This window comes from Phasianus colchicus, chromosome 3 (assembly GCF_987193195.1).
Source record: "Phasianus colchicus chromosome 3, bPhaCol1.hap1.1, whole genome shotgun sequence".
NCBI lineage: Eukaryota > Metazoa > Chordata > Aves > Galliformes > Phasianidae > Phasianus > Phasianus colchicus.
Window position 1 is genome coordinate 24,681,466 of NC_143438.1, and position 20,429 is coordinate 24,701,894.

The 20,429-nt window shown below is 38.1% G+C and overlaps 1 protein-coding gene across 14 annotated transcripts in view; it reads left to right on the top strand.

Moving 5' to 3' along the window:
* CTNND2 (catenin delta 2) overlaps positions 1-20,429 on the top strand; it is a 622,619-nt gene that overhangs the window by 443,740 nt on the left and 158,450 nt on the right. For all 14 annotated transcript variants that reach the window (XR_016465049.1, XM_090137091.1, XM_090137090.1 and 11 more), the window contains one exon: positions 17,898-18,030. Coding sequence is in view for 13 of the 14 variants with exons in the window: in XM_090137091.1 (XP_089993217.1) it covers positions 17,898-18,030 (133 nt within the window). In the remaining variant the exon portion in view is untranslated. The remainder of the gene's footprint in view (positions 1-17,897; positions 18,031-20,429) is intronic.

A 20,429-nucleotide genomic window follows, 5' to 3' on the forward strand; every position in this document is an offset into this window, starting at 1 on the left:
TTTCTTTTAGCACAGGGCTTGTTAAACAAATGGTAGTCAATAATCTGCCTATGGATGGCTTTTTATGTCTTGGATTTTCACCTTCTTTAAAATCATCCAAGCTTCAGAGCCTGCTCTGCACCCCTACGGCAGGACCATGTCATAATATTTTGCCTGGGAGTTTTGTGGTTTTTACAGAAAGCTCTCAAGGCTTTTCAGAAGGACCTTTTTATAAGTAGCAGAACAGATGTATAGAGAGATGAAATGACATGGAAAAGATAACAATACAGTTATGCCTCCTGTTTCCTTGTCTCTTGCTGTGCTTACTCTGCATGATCTCTGCCTGACCTACAGGGTTTTTTCTTAGTTTAATTCATTGTGAGTATATTGCTTTGCTTTTATCTCATGTCTTCAAGCCATAACTCTTTATCTTATGACTCAAAGCTGCAGGATCGAAGGGTGAAACTGAATTTCTTTCTTCTGATCTTAGGGCTCTGATGCTCTGGAAAGAGAAGGCAAAGAAAAATTGACAGAGCTAAATAACTGTCAATGAAAAAATACAGGACAAACAGGAGACCATAGTTTTAAAAGTGGCGAGTAGTTATAGGTGAAGTAATTTGAGGTGTGTGATTTGACAGAGGTGACTCACCTACAGCCAGGCTTCTTTAGCATGGCAGCCACAACTGTTAGGACAGCTTCAGTTTTTCTTGTGCTTTGGAACCATCTTGAACTGAATGTGTATGTATAGTCTGGAGGCAGCAACTGATGCTTCATTAGTATGTCAAAATAAAAATAAAAATGGTTTTATAAACTCATTTAAACTCAAATTCTAATCAAGCAAGCTTTGCTGTTCATAAGAAGGCAGTGTGCTGAAATAGGTATTGCTCATGTGTTTTTCTTCAAGAACTGATTTCTTAGTTTCTGTTGCTCTAAATTTATATTGAATTTTGAGAACATCTCCTCCTATGTTACATTTCAGCAACGGGATTCAATGACTGATTAGTATGCAGAGGTCGTTTTGGTCCTGGTTCTGCTTAGTAGCAGTAACCTCAAAATAAAAAGTTAATTAGAACAAGGAGAGTTATTAAAAGGGCCTATGCGATTTAAAAGCTGAAGCCTACGTTTTCAGGAAAGTCTTAGGCATTTTGGAAATCTAGTCAAATTAAAGTCCTCTATGAGGATTTTGCCTTTACATCACTTTAGTGATTTTGAAAATCTCACTCAGTGCCTTTCATTGTCTCACACAATCAGTGATAATCCTCCACAGGTGAAATTGGCTTTATACTATTTGTAACTATTCTATTAGAAAAGTGCAAGGACACCATCACCGACAGCACGTATTTAGTCAAAATCCTTCACAAAGCCTCAGAGCACTTCAGATAACAGCTCATTTTTAACCTCCAGTATTTAGAAACAGATGAAGACAGGGGCATGTACTTTTTACATTCCGGTTAACTGTGAGGAGGTGTTTTGTGTGTATTACAATAGAGGCTACATTTCATAGCCCAGGAGCATAAAACTGACGTACACTGACATCCAGCATGCCACAGACATCATTGTTCTCAGAGGAGAACAAGGTGATTCAGAGGGTCGCTAGGCCTTTCTTCCAAAAGGCTTGTTTGCATCAAGCACTGCAGTACTTGAATACCATTGCCTGCATACTACTCATTGACCTGTTGAAAATTAGTTTGGTAGTTTCAGGCCAAGCACCAGGGAATGAAGTGCCCCTAGGAGGCCCAGGTGCTACCAGCTGGCAGTCTGATTGTTAAATTCCAACCAGCAAATAAAGGATTAAATGAGCCTGGTGACTGATTTGTCTTCACTTACAGTGGCTCTGTTCAGTGGGAATTGACTGGCTGCTATTAAATTGATGGAAGAGACAGTGCTCATTTTCTTTCATAGAGCCACTCACAGAAGCAGCATCAAGGAAGCTCATACATGGAATGGGATAATAAGTAACCTGCTGGTAGCCCTCAGTGAAAGGGATGGGACCAGGGCAGGGCTGACAAAGCGGGCAGGATGTGTGCCACTTCTGGCAAGGACACTGCAAGTCCTTGAGTGCTTTGCTTATCTTCTCTGAAAGCAGCTTCAGATGCTTGTTATAGTGCAGATAGTATTTAATTCATCTTCTGTTTTACATGTGCTATCTTGTACGATATAATAGGTGTTTAATGCAGCTATGTCTGTCTCCCTTCTTCTAGCTGTCTAGAATATCCTTGGTATTTAAGATCAACCGTTATGTCAGCTCCTTTAATAAAGAATGTGCTGTGGAAATTATGCTAATTAAGCTGGAGTGTAATTATGGGCTAGAAAGATTATTTCACAGTCAGAATTGAATTGTTGTAGATAAATGTGCATTAACTTAATAGTATGCAGCTAATTAGTTTTGCTATTTACTCTTAGAAGTTAAAAAAAAAAAAGATTTAATCAGTTACACAAAAGCTTCAGAAATGAATATATTGCAGAGCCGATGAAAAACATACTTGTGATATCTTTTTCATTATTGTTTTGTTGGAATTTTTTCTCAATTTTCCTATTCTGAAATTACATTGGACACAAATAACCAATTAACATGCTTAACTTTATTTCTTTTTAAAATATATACTGTACAAATAAAATGTATAATTTCCAGTTCAGTATGAAAATGATTATGACATTGTGGTCTCTTGTGCTCTCCACAAAAGGTAAAATATTTTTGATCTCATTATGTAGCAAATGAAGATGGAGAGTTGGAAAGTTAATCTACTGGGCATCTCTAACAATAGTTTGTATGTTCCTCAGCAAGCTGAAATTTGTGCTTCATATGCTTTTCTTCAAGAACTGAAGATAAAGCTTTAAAGGAAGATAAAGCACTTAAATACTAGAGAGATATATACACTAAATACACTAAGTACCACCTTTAATATTGCAGTTGCACAGTTGTGGTGAAGTTCTGAAAAGCAAAGATGCTCAATTGCTGTATTTTCTGAGTTCTATCTGGATCCTGTTTGAAGGTTGAAAGCTTCACACAGTTATGAAACACATAATTTGTGTATTCCAAAAATCCCCGTATTTGCTGTATTTCTTAGATATCCATGAGTGTAAAAAGAAGGCTGCAGGATATTCTCATTAATGTTAATTAGTATCAGCTCCTGAGAATGTCTGATACAGTCATTTCATTTCTGTATATAAACTCACATATAGAAATTCTTTAAAATCCACGTGTGAGCATATTTCTTACATGAACTCCGAGTCAAAAAGACTCCCCTTACGTGGTGTAGTGAATTACAACTGTGGTTAAAATCAGAAGTGGCACAGTCACAGACTGGACAATGGTGAACTTCATATCTAGTGTATTCTACAGTGGTTTGCAGTTTGATCAGCTTTCTTCGTGCTCAGACAAAACTGTTATGAAACAGAAAAAACTAATTTCAGTAGCTTATATAATGATTTCTTCACTAATAAATAAATAATATCACTTGCAATATCCTCTTTAATAGAACAGTTCCACAGCTTTTCCACACTGAGTTTTAATGAAACTGGGTATCAGTTTCATGTTTATCAATTTACATCAGGAGCACGAGGTCTCAAGTGAATTTGCATTTGCCATTCGATTAAAACTTTTGCATTGATGTGGACCTAAAAAAACTCAAAATTTCCCTCTCCCAGTCTCCTACTGTGCAATCTGCACAGATGAAAATTTGTGAACATTGTTGCTTCTAAATTTGATGTTTAAATTTGCATCTTGCTGCTGTTTTTCCAAATCATACATTTTTGTCCTAAGATGACCAAAATTAAGCTTCAGTAAGAAGCACTTTGTCATCAGCTTTTTTTTTTCTCCTGGTCTGATTGCTTACATTTTTCTTTAATGTACTGAATCTTTCTTATTCAACCTAATCAATATCCTACATTGGTTTTCCTCTTTATCAATTTGCTCTTTTTTTCCATTTCTCCCTCCCCTCTTGCCACCTGGCAAGATGTGTCATCATTTCAAATGCTTTAAATCATGGAAGGGAAGGGAAATGAAATGGGAGTGAAGGAGAAGGGAAGGGAAAGAAAAAGGAAGGGAAGGGAAGGGGAAACCTGTACTTCTTGCAGCTGGCGTAATATATGCTGCGATTTCACACACCAGCTACATTCTTTGGTCAGTTACAATCAAGAGCAATTGAACTTAGTGTATCACGTGAAAAATCCCACCCGGAATATGCTTCATGGAAGTAAGTACCATGCAATTTACATGATCTCATCATTTTTTGTAGATAGTTGCACTTCCACATGCTGAGGAAAGACTTCTGATTGATTGATGCATGTATTTTCCCTTAACAGTTCTCCTTCAGGGATCTTTTCAAGATATTGATTCAGATTTATAAATGACAGATTCTTGGCAGTATTTCTCCCATTCGTTGATAAGGGTGATTGCCCTGATTCAGTAGTGTGATTATGTTGTGCAGTGGGTTTATTAGTGTTTCACAGCTCAGCTTGAAACACTCTGCAGAACAGCCTGCAGTCTTGTTCCCCCTATAAAGGATGGAAAAGTCATGTCCCAGTTGCAGCATGGTAGGGTGGCAATTGAAAGAGGAGCTGGCAAAAGTTGTTTTTCTGTCAGTTGCATTTTACTGAAGTAAGACTAACAAATACATGTATGAATTGCGTGTTTTAGGCTTACTTAAAATACATAGCCTCCTTCTGCAATGAACTCAGTATCATCCATGTAAAATCACTTTTCTCTGATTTAGTTTTTGCACATTCTTTTTTTAGATAAGATTGTTTGGGGTCTGGTTTTGTTACCAACACAACGATTTGGGACAGTAGGATTCTCTGGTCTTCTGGAGCACTGGTAGTCCTGTTAGTTTTGTTTGTCCACCAATTAGCTTGTCATTCTGCTAGATTTGTACTATTTGAAGTGTCCCTGGGTTATGCTGGGACCAAACAGACCAAAAATGTTGTCATGCTATATTGTACCCACCTAAGAAATTATCCTTTCTCCTCTACTTTCCCTGCAAGTGCAACCTTGTTTTCTGATTTGGTAATCTTAAAAAGGAGAAACATATTACATACATTGGACATGATGGGGACAGCTTGTTAGAAGAGGGGAAAAAAATACCCCTTCTGAACAGGTATGTTCAGAGTTCCTTTCTCATGTAAACTGAGACAACACCTGAGCTGTTGATAGAGTCAGTGAAGTCTAAGATTGATTAAAACCAAGATTTTTTTATGTGAGACTGTCTTTATCTTGAGCAATGTATGGTGCATCATACGGGCCACACAGAAAGAAGTTTGCAATCAGAAAGAAGCTTTGATGGCCCAGAAGGTGTCATCTTGTCCTGTGTTCCCTTGGAACACTGTCTAGATCCTCTGCAATTCTGTGGCTTAGAAGCTTTTGCAGTCAGCTCAGAGTGAGGCAGCATATTCAGTTCAGAGAGCTGAAAATATGCTGAGGATTTCACAGTTGCTCTTCTAACTTCTGCCACTTTTAGTTTTTTCTTGTGAGAGAGCTTTGTAAGTGCCATCACTGCTTACCCATGTGTGACATGAAGGTGATGATATCTTCGTACTGCATTAAGAGAAGTCCCAAGAATTTCTACAGTGTTTTATGTGTAAAATAGATGAAAGACATATGACAGGACAAATAGCAATAGCATTTGAGTGGCAGTACTCACTAATGATTGGATATTTTTTCTTCCATCCAACTGGTTTACATCTGAGCAATTTTTTAAGAGTTTGACTCTTCTGTTATTGATCCCATGAACTCTAGAACTTGACTGCCAAGAGTATGCATTATCACGTTGTTTTAGTGGTTTTATGTTGAGAGATTCATCTAGCTACTTTGGAGGAGACCGTTCTTTTTGTGCTTAATGAAAGCTGAAATAAAGCAGCAAAGAAGCCATTAGTCTGTATTTCCCTTGGACAGAAAGATCAAATTCAAGTGCATTTGCTGTTTTGCACACTTTTCAAATTTAATGAACAAAAATAGTTCCTTCGGAAATATTGCTCAGGAGTGTAGTTGTGCAAAAGATAGAGAGAATAGTTTTGGTTTTTTTCTACATCATTTATTATAATATGTTCATGTAGTTTTTCCTCTTGGCTTTCCTTACTCTTTGAGTGTTTGAGGGAAAATCAATTTGGGACTTAAACATTTGTATTATATATTGAATTACCTTCAAAATTTATTATTTAATATTCATTGTTTAAGTATCAAAATAATGTCTACTTTGAAGAGTTCACTCTGCTCAGAAAGACAGGAAGTGCTGCAAAGTGTTGGATAGAGAAGAGGGATGCTTGCCCTTGCATGAGCGGAGATAATGTGGGAGCTGCTGCTGCTGCACGGTAACCAAGTAAACTAATAATGCACTCAAGAAAGGAGAAAACAGAAGAGTTTAGGATTAATACTTTCTAAAACTTCAGGTGGACACCCTTTCCCTCCACCCACAGAACAAATTATTTCTGAAGCTTGTGTTGAACTGTTTGCATTTCCTTCTTGGTATCTGCATGCATATGAAGTACCTGGTTTCTGGCTTTTGTACTCCCACTTTTTTGTGTCAAGCTGCAGGCAAGATGGCTGGCAGCCTTCCTAAGCTTTGTATTTGCAGAAAGGTGGAAAACATCCAATTTGCTTGTTTCTTGGTTTCCCTAAACCTTTCAAAAATGTGACTTTCCATCACACTGAGTGCTGAAGCCAGAAATCTTAATTGAGCAAAGGGGATGGAGGATCTGGGTGCTGTCACGTCAGTTGTTGTGAAACTCATCATGCTTAGTAATATGATGTTCAAAACTAAGAATGAAGAAGGGTTGAGTTCCCTAGAACCTTGTAGGAACTTGTTGTGATTTAATGCAGCAGGTGGCTGAGCACCACACATTTATTCACTCTTCCCACTTCCCAGAGGGATGGGGGAGAGAATCAGGGGGAAAAAAGAGTAGAACTCATGAATTGAGATAAAAGTATTTACTGAGATAGAGAAATATAAAAAGATAATAGTTATTACAGTACATATGTATGAATGTATATAACAAGAGGTACACAAGCAATTGCTCACCATCCCCTCATCAATGCCCTGTTAGCCCCCTAAGCAGAGGAAGCTTGTGAGATGAACTTCCACCTCCTTCAAAACTCCTCCCACATGATGTCATACGGTATGGAATATCCCTTTAGCCAGTTTAAGTCTGCTGTCCTGATTCTTTTCCCTACCAGCTCCTTGGGCTCTTCACTGCAAATGTCCTTGGCTCTGTACAGCAGTGCTTAGCAGGAAGTGGAAACATTAGTCTGTTATCTGTTTTTTTCTCCTAGAAACAAAACATAGCATCATACCAGACACTCTGAAGAGAATAATTCCATCCCAGCTGAAACTAAGACAGAACTGTTGGAGTGGTTATTTCAAGGAAAAAGTAGATGCTCTGGGATTGTGAGGGAGTGCTGTGTGTGCCGGTTTCCTGTCCTGCAGACAGGCATGACGTGAATTGGTGCTGATGGGGCAGTGGGGAGCTGTGCTGTGCCGCTGTCCTGTATATAGCTGCAGTGGTGAGGTGCCCTAATGTGTGCGGGTAACTGAGCAACTGTCATCCCCCTCACATATCCCTAGGAAAATAAGGTGTTTGGAAAACCCATATTTTCCATTAAATCAGATAGAAGCAGGATTCCAAAAGCTTTTTTCCTCTGTCATTGAAATAAAGATTTAAGAAACTCTAAATGAAAACACTAGTTCTGGAAGAGGAGACAATTTTGATTTATAACATCTCAAAGGACACTGAGAATCTATCATGCTTCTGAGAAAGGCACCAAATCAGATGACTTTATCTTGCAGAGCAAGTCAACAGCAGAGTGAAGGCTTGACACCTTTCAGCCTGCCTGCTGTTTCCATCTCCTGCCTGCATTCCCACCTTCCTTGCCTTTGAGAGGAGCATGCCCACAGCTCGAACAACAGTACTGCCACTGCACACAGTTACAATCTTGTGTGATCCTCTCTGTGACCTGTGGGCTGCACAGAGACAAGTACATGTAAGTGGACATCTCAGGGAAGGGTTAATATGATGATGCAGTGCATTAAGGTACTGTGAAACCCTTCTGTAGTAGGAGGATCAGGAAAACGTTGCGCATTGCAGGAAGAATGGGGATAAATTAGACATCTTGATAGCTTACTTAAGTTGCGTTTTATTCAGCATTGCAGAAGCGAGCCCTGTGTTTGCAAATACCTGCAGAGGAAGAGGTGAAACAAGATTTTCAAGACTGTTTCATTTCAACAGCCCCAAAAGAATAATGCATCTCTTTCTAAAAATAAAACAAACAAACAAACAAAAATACAAATGGCAAAATCAAAGATATCCTAAAGCACCAAAGTCCCTAATTTTTCTCTGCTGTCCACTCCACAGTCTAGAGGAGAGAGAACATTTTATCTGCTACACAACACAACCAACTTTTTTCCTGAAAGCTCCCTCACTGGGAATGAGGGAATTAAATAAGATCAGTGTGCTGATAGTGTGAAAGATTATTTTGTAAAGTTTCACAAATATATTTCAATTAAAAAGACATTTGTAAATGAAGTCAGTGTGACCTTGAACAGCTAAGGCTCATGTCTCTGATTTTCATGATGTTGTATTGGAGGCAGTATCACAGAGTAATAAATAATACCATGTGGGCCAATGTCATTGGATAATCTTTACTCAACTATACCATCTTATTAATCTTTTATGAAGACAGTGTTCAAGGAATCTACAGGAAGTTCAGCTCCAGACCACTTTGTTCTTATCTTACCTCCTTGCAAGCTCACTTCTTATGTTTTTTAATTTTAAATTTTAAATCACAGGTAGTAGTGTAAAAGCAGAAGAGGGATGGATGCCTTACCACGTGTATATAAAGCATACTGAGGCGTAACTGCTTTTGGCAATGTGCAGTTGGGAATGCTTGCCATGGTACAAATCAGATTTAGCTATTTGTCGTATAGGAGACCTGATGTTTAGAAGTCAGCCCTGACACCTCAGGTCTGTGCTTTTGTTAACAACCTGGAACAGGTCAAGCATCTCTGTCACTGCTCTGCAGGAGTTCTCTTTGTCTGCCACAGCACGTCTTTTTCGACACCTCACCTGCAGACGCAGATAGGTTGTGGCACCAGTCTAAAAATCACATTTGCGAGGAAGCTGGGTGAGCACTGCTACTTGATTCTTCTAGGTTTGGCCACGTGGAAGCATAAGACAAGGAAAATGCCAACACCTCGTAGCAATAACAGGAAGATTCTTTCTGCAGGTTTTCAACAGGATCACCAAATGTTTGTGCAGCTGTTGCGCGTTCAGCTGTGCTAAATTTGAAAGCTAGACAAGAGATAAACTATATGCCTAAACAAAAATAAAGCATCTGAGGACGTGCAGTCAAACGTTGACTGCTCATGCATTTTACTCTTAATATTTAAATGGCACATTGCCAGAATGCAGGATGTTTATTTCAGTGAAATTGTTGATCCAGTTAAGTGGCAAGGTATGTCTAACGCAACATATAGAAACAGGTTTCAGTATGTCTGAGTATGTAGATCCAGCTTATTAGTCAAATGAAAATCAGTAGCTGTTGAGCCGTATGGATGTTACTGCTTCTTTCCTGTTCAAGTGTTGGCAAGCTCTGAGATCAGCTTTTCCCAGATATGAAGTGGGATTCTGCAGTGAAATGCTTCCTCCTCTTTCTGATTCAATTTGTATGATTCTTGCAGGATTAGGGTTGTTTTTTTGGCCTGCAAATTTACAGTTGTGCACATGCTAAAAATAAATAAGCAACCCAGCAATTAAGAGGTTATTGCAGTCATTTTTCAGTGCTGCAAAGCCATTTGGCAAGCACGCTGCTCTAACAATAGAAACTCTTCCAAAAGTCTTAAGAACTCTGTTAGCAGAAGAAACAAATGGTGAAATTTTGTGAAATTCAAAAACTGTGGAGCTGATGAAACGTGAAAGCATACTCAGATTATATGATACGGAATGCATTTGCTTCTATCACATGAAGCACTGCAGTTATTCTTCCATACCCTCGGCGGGTTGCTGTAGCAGAGTCATGGTGCTCATATTAATGTACAGAAGGCAGTCTACAATTTCTGTTTTGTTCTATGTACACATGATGTGGTTTTTAGATAGGGATAAACAGTAACTTAAATGTTTAGGGGTTTTGTGGAACTTATGTTTTTATTCATAGAAGATAGGTTCTGGTGCATTTTCTCTGTCCTTCTGGCACTTACACATTTAGTCTAGATTATGTCATTTTCTTCAGTTCTAACTTTTCCAATAGTCTTTGTTTTTTCTTTTTGAAAAGCCAACAGCAGTACAGTTAGGTCTCTACTGATATGTGTTCACTGCTGCCTTAAGGGATTTAGGCCTAAACCCAGCATTATTGCATTCTGTGGATGTATGTTGTTCATATCAGCATGGGGCTGAAGATGATCAGTGGCTTGTTGTTGCACACTCCTTTAGCCAAATTGGACTGTAGTCAGAGAAGGCAATGTGGATTTTGTGCATTTTCTAAAGTGAGTCGAATGGAGATTGATGTTTTTATATTTTCTTCCTAAAATTGTGTGCTAAATCTCATCCAATTCCCATGTTCCATTTTCAGAAATACTAGTAGCAAATACAGTAGCTCTGCCTCCTCTTAAATTGTAGCAGATCATTCCGATCAGGCTTGCAACATGCAGTAATAAACAACTATGTGTACATAGCTGTATTTGGGTATGGAGAAGTATGCTTGAAAAAGGAAAAATATTATAAGGAAAGTTTTCAGAGTGCCATTCCTAATAAATGAAGCATAGAATGTTCACTGTTGTTTTAGAATTAGAAGAGTTCAGTTGAAAGGGACCTTCAAAGACCATCTAGTACAACTGCCTGAGCACTTCAGGGGGATCCAGAAGTTAAAGCATGTTAACAAGAGCATTATTGAAATGCCCCTTAAACAAGTGTCATAGAATCCAACAGTCTGACCAACAGCTTAAGAACAGCAGAAAGAAAATGAGGGAACAAGCTGTTAGATAGCTTCTTCATATCTCTATCAGATTCCTTTTTGGTATATTATCTATAAATGTTTTTTTTCTTTTTTATCAGTTAAGTTTAACATTTTGTCTGTACTCTTTTTAAATGTACTGAGATAAAACCCTTAGAGAGAGGTTCCTGTAGCATTGGTATATTCCCTTCAAAACGGTTTTAATCGAAGAACATTTCTCCTCTTGAGTAAGAGATGTAGTTCTTTCTTTGATCCTCTTTTGACTCGTGATGATTTCTCTTTGTGTTTGATTCTGCAAGGTTCATGTAATTTGTTTTCTCCTACTACAACTGAAAACACATTCTCAGAGCTCTTCTTTCAGAGATGAGACAAAAGAGATTTTCAGGCTTGATTTATTGAAATTTTGAGGAAAAAAGAAAAAGAAAAAAAGAAACACAGGGGTATATCTCTAGTGCAGCAAAACTCTTGTAGGCTAGGATTAGCAATGCTGCTTCATATGTTTTCGTACATGGTACCCTCTCCTTTATCAGTCTGTAAGCCTGTTTTACATATGTATGTGCTTATTAAGGCAGGCAGGTACATAAAGATAAGTCTGGTGTAAACATACAATTTCATAATGAATATGTTTACAAATCATGCATTCTCTGTCTTTCATAAGTGCTTGGTGGTAGTTAAGTCGTTGTCAAACATATGGTTCTTCATAGCAGGCATCTTTGCATCACTGCCTTTGGGGAATGATGCTGAGACTGGAATAGCTCTGGATGTCAGTGCTTGCATATGCCAACTGCTCGATTAGATGCAAATATTCTGCTCCAGTAATGTAAATTAGAAATAAGAATCCAAGCTCTCATCAAATTTTCTGCGGCCAATGGATAAATAGTATCTGATGCCATCACACCTGCTTCACAGATTTTGTAAGGGTTCCGATTGGTGTCCCTATGTTTTCAAACTTTGTAGGATTTTTAAAATCAGTGCTTACACGGGTGTAACAGGGCTTTGATGTTGCATTTCTGTGTGTAATCAGAATTTGTGGGTTAAAGAAGAAAAAAAAATCTTGCAAAGTTTAAGCAAATAGTCAGATGCTGTAGATATCCTGTACTCAGCATCACCTTTATGTGAAACCATGTAGGCAGTACAGTCAATTGTGTTACTAACAGTCTCTCCTAAATCTGTCTTTCCCTTTTCTTTCTGACATGTAGGTGTACTGTGGTGGCAGGAGCAGGAATTGGTTTCAATTGGTGTCCTCATGTTGATCTGGATTTTTTACTACTGCTGTTTGTACTGCTCAGTTTCAGATTCAGTGTATCTCATGCCCAACTCCCAGTTGATTCTCTTCAGTTAACCCTGGATAAAATGTAGCCTATTGTGATATTCTGTATGTAATTTAGTCAGTTTTCCCTTTTGGTTCATCTTTTGACAGCAGTCTACTGCAGTACATAGATCATTTACATTAGTCACCACTTCCAGCTAGAAACTTTTGAAGGATTCAAGATGAGATCAGTCTTACATTCCTAGAGCACAGTTTCTGTCAAAGAAGCAAGGTGGAAGAAACACTGACATGCTTTCATCAGTTCCCTCAAATGATGACACTTCCTAGAGAAAATGAACTTCTATGGTCTCTTGAACTGCTTGAAGTGCACTGCAAATGCTGCTTTCCAGCCAGAGCTGTCAAGTTGTAACACAGCTGTAATTTTCTTGAGGAAAAGCTACACCACCACCAGAAGCCTTTAGCTGCCCATAGCTGCATAGAGGTTGCATTCCCAGGGAAACATGGGCAGTAATAGAAGATCTTCAATGTGTATGCTAGCTTACTGTTCATTTTCTGATAGACTGCACTGATAATTTGATAGAATTCTCAAAAACTGCACACCACACATCTGCTCCAATTTACTCCAACCTTTTTTTCACCATCTATGTGGATTTCCTCTCTCAGCTGTCATAAACAGTCAGTAAATGACAAGTGGCTAGGTAGTGTTTCTTTAGGCTACTCCCTGCAGTTTCAAATTTTCCATAATTCTGCTAAATTTTACTAAGGGTTGGATTCTCATTTGTTGCCAATTGAACTAGTTTCTGTGTGGCACAGTATCAGATATTTTGCAGAAATGGAGATGGATCTGATCTTCATTTTCTTTTTCCCTTCCTTTAATCTGACTCTAATCATCAGGTACTGACTGTACTATTGCTTTTCATTGTAGTCAGTAAAGAATATTTTGCTATTTAATTTTACTTACCTTTCTGTGGTATAACCTAGCGTGTTCTAACTTTTGACTTCCACAGTCTATTTTCTTATTCCTAGCAGTTTGTCTCTTAGTTTAGTTCTGCTCTCCGAACTAAATGAGCTTTGGGTATGTGTGAGGCTATGGCCTGGAAGCTCCTCGCAACTATGCAAAACATTCCAGGTATTTTTTTACCTTTGTCTTTGAGAAATTCTAGTCCTTCCTTCTCAAGGCCTCTGTCCGATTGGCTTTAAGTAGCCTTCCTAACTTTTTATAGTTAAGGAGAATTTAGAAATATATATGTTTCTTTTTCAAAGTAAATTTTGTTATTAGAGCTGCAGACTTGCTTTTCTAAAAACTCCCCATATCTAGTTCACCTTTTTCCTACTCAGAATGTTAAAAAGAAAACAATTGAAAAGAAGTTACTCTTCCTTGCCCTGAAGGCTGCTATAATACTTCAATTATTCAAGCGCCCTTAACTGTTGACAGAAACCTTTGTTTGTTTTAAATAGCTACCATCATTCATTTAGAAACTACTTAAAATATAATAATCTTAAGAGACCATCTGCCTGAAATGACAATGCATACTGGAGCTAAATTTTTTTAACTTCTTTTCTGCTTTCTTCATTCTCTTTCCTATAACTGATAATATGATCGGGTTCTGTGTTAAAAGTTTCTTTTCTGAATTAATTTTCCACCTGTGCACACAAGTCCATTGTGCACGCAAACATTCAGAGAAATGTTTATTTATCATCAGATTGTCTGCTGACCAGACAAGACCAGAGGAAAAAAGTAGGCACAGCCTTGTTTTCATATGTGCATACATACCGTGTAAAATCTGCAGGTTCATTACATGAGTTAATTGGGCCTATGATTAAGGGACCTTTTCCTTTTGCCCTTCATTGCCTCTTCTGTCGTTTTTGGAGACAATTTGTTGTTAGAAGTTCCAGCATTTCAAAGTATAGTTACTTAGTTTAAAACAAAAGCTTTTGAATGTTCCCACTCCTTGTCTTGTCTTATGAGCTGTTTTTGTCTAATAGAATCATAACATAGAATCGTAGAATGGCCTGGGTTGAAAAGGATCACAATGATCACTGAGTTTCAACCCCCTGCTATGTGCAGGGTTGCCAACCAGCAGACCAGGCTACCCAGAGCCACATCCAGCCTAGCCTTGAATGCCTCCAGGGATGGGGCATCCACAGCCTCCTTGGGCAACCTGTTCCAGTGCATCACCACCTCTGTGTGAAAAACTTCCTCCTAAAATGCCAATACCCTCTCTTAAGATCTAGGAATCTAAACAAGAATAATTGGAAGATGAGCTGGAATAATGAATTTCTCATCAGGATGGTTTGTTTTTTTCATGTTTTATTTTTATGTAAAAATAATTTCTGAATGATATCTTTGGTTGAGAGCCATATATATAGACTGACGTGGTTGAAGAACTTGTTAACATGTTACTGCTTAGGTATCATCCTAACTGTGAAAAGTATGCATAAGAGGAAGCCAACACATCAAGTAACATTGGTTCTGTCACTAACCTCTGTCAATTTATGTTTTGTTTATGGGTTTGTTCTATCCGTTGTTAAACAGAAAAAAAGTGTGTAACTGGAGAATCACTTAACCTATAAATAGAGACATGTTAAGTTAGTATGTGCGGAAAATGTGGTATTTGCTATTGCTGGTTGCATCGTCTTCAGCTGCAAGTTCAGGTCTCATTAAGAGTTAGATACTAGCTAGTGCCAGTCAGTGCTCTGTAGGCAATGAAGAGGAGCCATCCAATGAAGTATTCGATACTCAGCCTGTAAGCTGATGGGCTGCCTGCTCCTTCCAAGCACCAGCTCAGTTTCTAAACCCCCTCGGTGAAGGCAGCTCAAGTCTCACAGCATTGTGAGGCAGTATTTCTATGAGAACTGGGACAAGTTGTTCACCTCAAGGAGATAATCCTTTTTATATTACATTATTATTATATTATTATTTGCATTACATAGCTATTATCTTTATCCTACTATTAGCTACCAAGGTTTCTGTGCTTCCCTGATACCTTTTTCAGTGTTCTGCACTTTGAAAATACCAGTTTGGTGTCAAGATCTTTCTGAATCTATGTAACAGGTCTCCTTTAGAAGTTTCCCAACAGTCTGTGTTGTCCAAGGGTTCACTGGAAATGCCCACACATAATGCATTGCATTACATCTCTGTGTTTTTTTTGTTTTGTTGTTGTTTTTTTTAATTTTAAAAATATATTATTATTATTGCATTAAATTATAATATATAATATTATTATAAAGTTAATATAAAATATAAATGTATATTAATATCAATATTATTAATATAATATTAATTGTATTAAAATATATTAAATTTTAAACAGAAATTTAATATTCACATCTTGACATTAATTTTGTCAGAACAGAAATAGTAGATAAAATTCTATGTGTATTTTTCTACATCCCCTACTTGTATTCTAGATCTTTTTACAGAGATATGAATAATAATAACTCTCAGTCTAGCAAACATCCTGTGTGAGAAAAGAACAGACAATACCTCTTTTTCATAGCAATCCATTGTCACTGTAAAATGAAATGTCTCAGAGAGCTGTAATATTTGAAGAGTGAGATGCCTGAGTTTACTTGAGACAGCCTGTGAAGCTGCCTACTGTAAGCTTTATTCAGATAGGTCAGTTCCCCCAGTGACATGCACTTGGCCTCAGTCCAGCAGAATCCTCATCATTCAGGAAGGAAACTAATGATAACAAATATATTTTTCAAAGAGACAGACTTTGCAATAGTTCTTGTATTGTTGTTTTTTTGTTTTTGTTTTTTTACAGTGAACCCCTCAAGTGATTATAGTAATTGCAGTGAAGAACCTGCAGTCATTTTCACAAGTTTATGGGACTTGACCCTTTCCCCTAATTTTACATACCTAATTCCTGCATACCTAAACAGGGTATGTAATCTTCATGGTGGCTCCATTATATAGAAATAAACAACATGGGAATTCAATGCTGCTGACTCTGAATTATACCCCAGTGTGGATCTTGTGTGCCTGTCATGAAGATGCAAGAGATTAGGGTTCCCAAGTGCCCTATGTAGACCCCAGCTGAATGCTGAGGTTGAGGTGGCGTCATATCTCCCATTCCATCTTAAAGGGCAAATGGGACCAATGTTACTAAGACCTAAGAATCATATTCCTGTATTACCTTGTATTATAACACTAGATGGAAGATGATGAAAAATATTTGTATGATACAAAAGCAGTGTGCCCAGGTACCAAGAAGGTCAATTGCAGCTTGGCTTGTATCAGAAATAGGGCTGCCAGCAGGAGCATGGAGAGAGGTAATCATCCCCCTGTACACAGCTCTGGTGAGGTCATACCTCGAGTACTGTATTCTGTTTTGGGGTCCTCACTACAAGAAAGACATTGAGGCACTGCAACATATCCAAAGATGGGCAACGAAGCTGGTGAGGGGTCTGGAGCACAAACATTATGAGGAATGGCTGAGGGAGCTGTGATTGTTCATTCTGGAGAAAAGGAGGCTCAGGGGGGACCTTACCACTCTCTCTGACTTTGTAAATTGAGGTTGTGGCCAGGTGGGGATTGGCCTCTTCTCCTGCATGACTAGCATTAGGGACAAGAGGGAATGGCCTCAAGTTGTGCCAGGGGAGATTCAGGTTGGATATTAGGAAAAATTTCTTCTCAGCTCTGGAACAAGCTGCTCAGGGAGGCGTCTGAGCCACTGTCCATGGAGATGTTCAAGAAACATTTAGATGTTGTACTGAGGGACATGAAATAGTGGGGAAATATTGGCAGTAGTTGGATGGTAAGACTGAGTGATCTTGGAGGTCTTTTCCAACCTTGGTGATTCTGTGATTCTAAAGCACATAGGAATTCAGCTGTCTCATGCAAAGTGGCTGCGTGGATTATGGGACACAAAGGCAAAAGCCATTTTGATGGCTGCTTTTACCTGTAGACACAGAGTGGAAAAAATCACCTAAGTGACACATTGATTTTGAGTTCTGGAAACAGCAGAATACCTGCTGGGGTTTGTTCACCACACTTGGAATCAATTGTTTCATTTAATGCTAATGGTGTGTCATGCTTCATAGCAATAAAAGATAGTGCATATGCTGAGTTGTTGGTATTTGCCTATCATCTGCTTTAGACTGAGTATTACTAATGAAGATTTAAAAGTAATCAGATGCATAACCATGTATTGTATATGGTATAATTGTAATACATGTAAAATTGTGTAATTGTATGTATTATACAATGTTTCATATAAATTTTTATCATTAAGCCTGAACTATATCTGAAAACAATAAATCAAAAGACAAAATAGGTAATCACTAATTATATGAGATAGTAATTTTTATAAAATAAAGATTGCAGTAAATAGAAGACTTCCTGACAAAATTTCTTAGCAAACTATTCAGAATTATGATTCTAGTACTCTGTATTTGAATTTTAACAGAGGCTGTATAAGGGTGTGGATCTTTCTGTTCTTATATGATGTTTTATTTAAGGAACTTTAGCATGTAGAGACAATTCCGTGAAGTTATTTACTCTAGCTATGATTTATTTAACTTTTTTCATACTAGTACTATTTAGAGCAGAAAATCCTTTCATATATGATTAAATGTGCACTTTAAAAATAGTGGAAAGTAAAACTTAGATACGTTTTTCATCTTAGTTGGCCAAACTGTTGCTATATATATCCATCCACTACTAGAAGAATTCTTTTTGAGTCTTTCTTATTTGTTTTCTCACAGAGAGTTTGGATGGCGAGATCCAGAGCTTCCAGAAGTTATCCAGATGTTACAGCATCAATTTCCGTCAGTACAGTCCAATGCTGCAGCCTACTTACAGCACCTCTGTTTTGGAGACAATAAAATAAAAGCAGAGGTAAAATTTATATTTACCTAGTTTTCAACTGTGATGCTGTCTGCAATTTATCATCAAAATTATTTATGTGTTTTTAAAAGAGTTATAACAGAAATTATGTGTGCATGTCTGGAGCAATTTCAGTCAAACTTTTACTTTATACATTTGTTACTGATATAGAAAGGATCACTGCAGAGAATACTGTTGTCACTCATTTGGATGACTATTTTTTTTTGTTTATTTTGAGTATTTTAATTGATTCTATACCATTAAACACTGTATCAGTAGGTGTTAATAGTATAGTCTTGATCCCACTGAAGCATTTCCTGAGAATTTTCAGAGAGAAAAGTTTGGACTCTAAATATAGACACAGAAAATGAAAATTAAATGAAATTATTCTAAATCAAAGCCTGCTTTAATGTATAATTGTGGGTTAAGAGATTAGCTTGAACTGTGATAGCTGATCTGTGATCTTGAAATTTAATGCAGGTTGTACCTAGAATGCAGTTCCAAAAGGAGCACAGACTTTGTTCAGTTCCTGCAGTTGATCTGTTCTTCTTGCTTGCTTATTCCCTACTGTCAGTGGGACCAGTTGAGCTTTTGGCACAAGTTAAAACAGAAGTAAGGCAGCACTGAGGTATCTGACAAGCACGCGGTAGTCAATTAAAATTGAATGTGTGACGCTGTTACCAGCCCCAGCTGGCTCCCTGGCCCTCTCAGAGATACTGCTAATCAGGGAGATGTGCTGTGCACATAAATCTGTGCCTGAACTGGCATCCCTTAGCCTAGCATGCAAAGGTAAACTGAGATCAAGATCTGCTATTGCTTGTTTGTCTGAGCTGTGAAGGGATCCTGGCTTGCTTGCCTTCATTACCGTCTCTCACAGCACGCCCTAGCAGCTTTCCCTTCAGGGGTTTTTCACATTGAGAAAATTCCCAAGTGAGTAGCTAAGCTTGCAGCCTGTTGGCATTGCCAGAACTGCAGTAGGGAGATGTACTGGGTGCATTCCCCAAACAGAATGAGAAAAAAATGTAGAAAAGAGATTTCTGTTGCAGGTGTTGCTGAAAGTTTCAGCTGCACACTCTTCTCATAGTCTTTTCTCTCATCCTGATTTCACTAATCAGCATTTCAGTAAAATAATTGAGAAGTCTGTGAGAAAAGCAGTTAAATATTCAAAACAGTTTATTTATTGTGCAATCTGTGCTTGCTCCTGTTACCAGAGATTGAGAGCCACTAAATAGTTTCATATTTGGGGGAAGGACATGGTTTGATTTTTGTTGCTAACCATTAAAGAAAAATATCCTTAAGAAGACTGGCTATTGTTGATGTGTTGCATATTATTAGGACACCAGCCTTTGTAAACTTCAGACTCGTGAGCTGGGAGAGCAAGGTTATGGCAGCATCAAAGAGTATAGCATAAGGCAGCCTTCTGCAGCGCTTCTCTGAAAAAGGACAGCAGATAAAATGAGGATTTCCCCCCTTTGTTCTTTTTTGCTGCTTTGTTCCTCACACCATAATAGGTAAACTGTCTTTGGAAAAGAAGCCACAGTATTTTTTCAACAGTTCTCCTGAGAATATGCATTCAAACTTCCATTAATATAGATTTTTATAAGACAAAAATCAGCGTGTATTGTTGACTCTTTAAATGCTTTGTGAAGCTTCTAAACAGAATCTTGGAATGCTAGGAAACTGTTTCATCTATTTGTCTGTTTACATGTAGTTTTTAAGCATAAGTATTTTGTGTTTGTGCCATGATTCAGCCAAGTACTTGAACAGTTTTGTATGTTTTTCTTGGGATCAGCTACCCAAAAGGGTCAGATGTGTTCTCAGAATCTGCTTAGGTTCTCCACTGAGCAAGAATTTTTTAAGGAGCCTTTTGCATTAGGAGACCAAAATTCAGTCAGTAAGGGATGTTACACCAGATCAGAACACCCAAATTGGCCAGATTCATACTACTTTCGTCCAGCCAGAAGAATTTGAGTGGTGCTGCTGAACTTCACTGGGACAAAGCATGGGCTGCCTGTTAAGGATATGTCTGAATTACATGCTGAAGGAAGATGTAAGTAATAGAAGCTGTTATCAAAATACGCCCTACTGCACAGTGTTTGTGTTGCAGTTGGGTGTTGTGGCCAGTTCTCCCCTGTCTGAAGCTGCCCACATTTCATGCCTTATTCCTTCTGTTAGAAAGGCAGCATTCTTGTTATTCTGCCACAGTCACAGGGAAACATTCCACGGGGATACAACTGGGACACACCGGTGAAAAATTCCAATTATTTTGAAACACAGGAAACTGTGCTCTTTCACTAAATAGCAGCATAGCAGATAACTTAGACTTTTTTAGTCTAGAGTAAAAAGAAGGAAAACTGCCTTGATGGCCTTCCAAGCTTTGGAGAAAGACCAGACACAGGAATGTGCACATT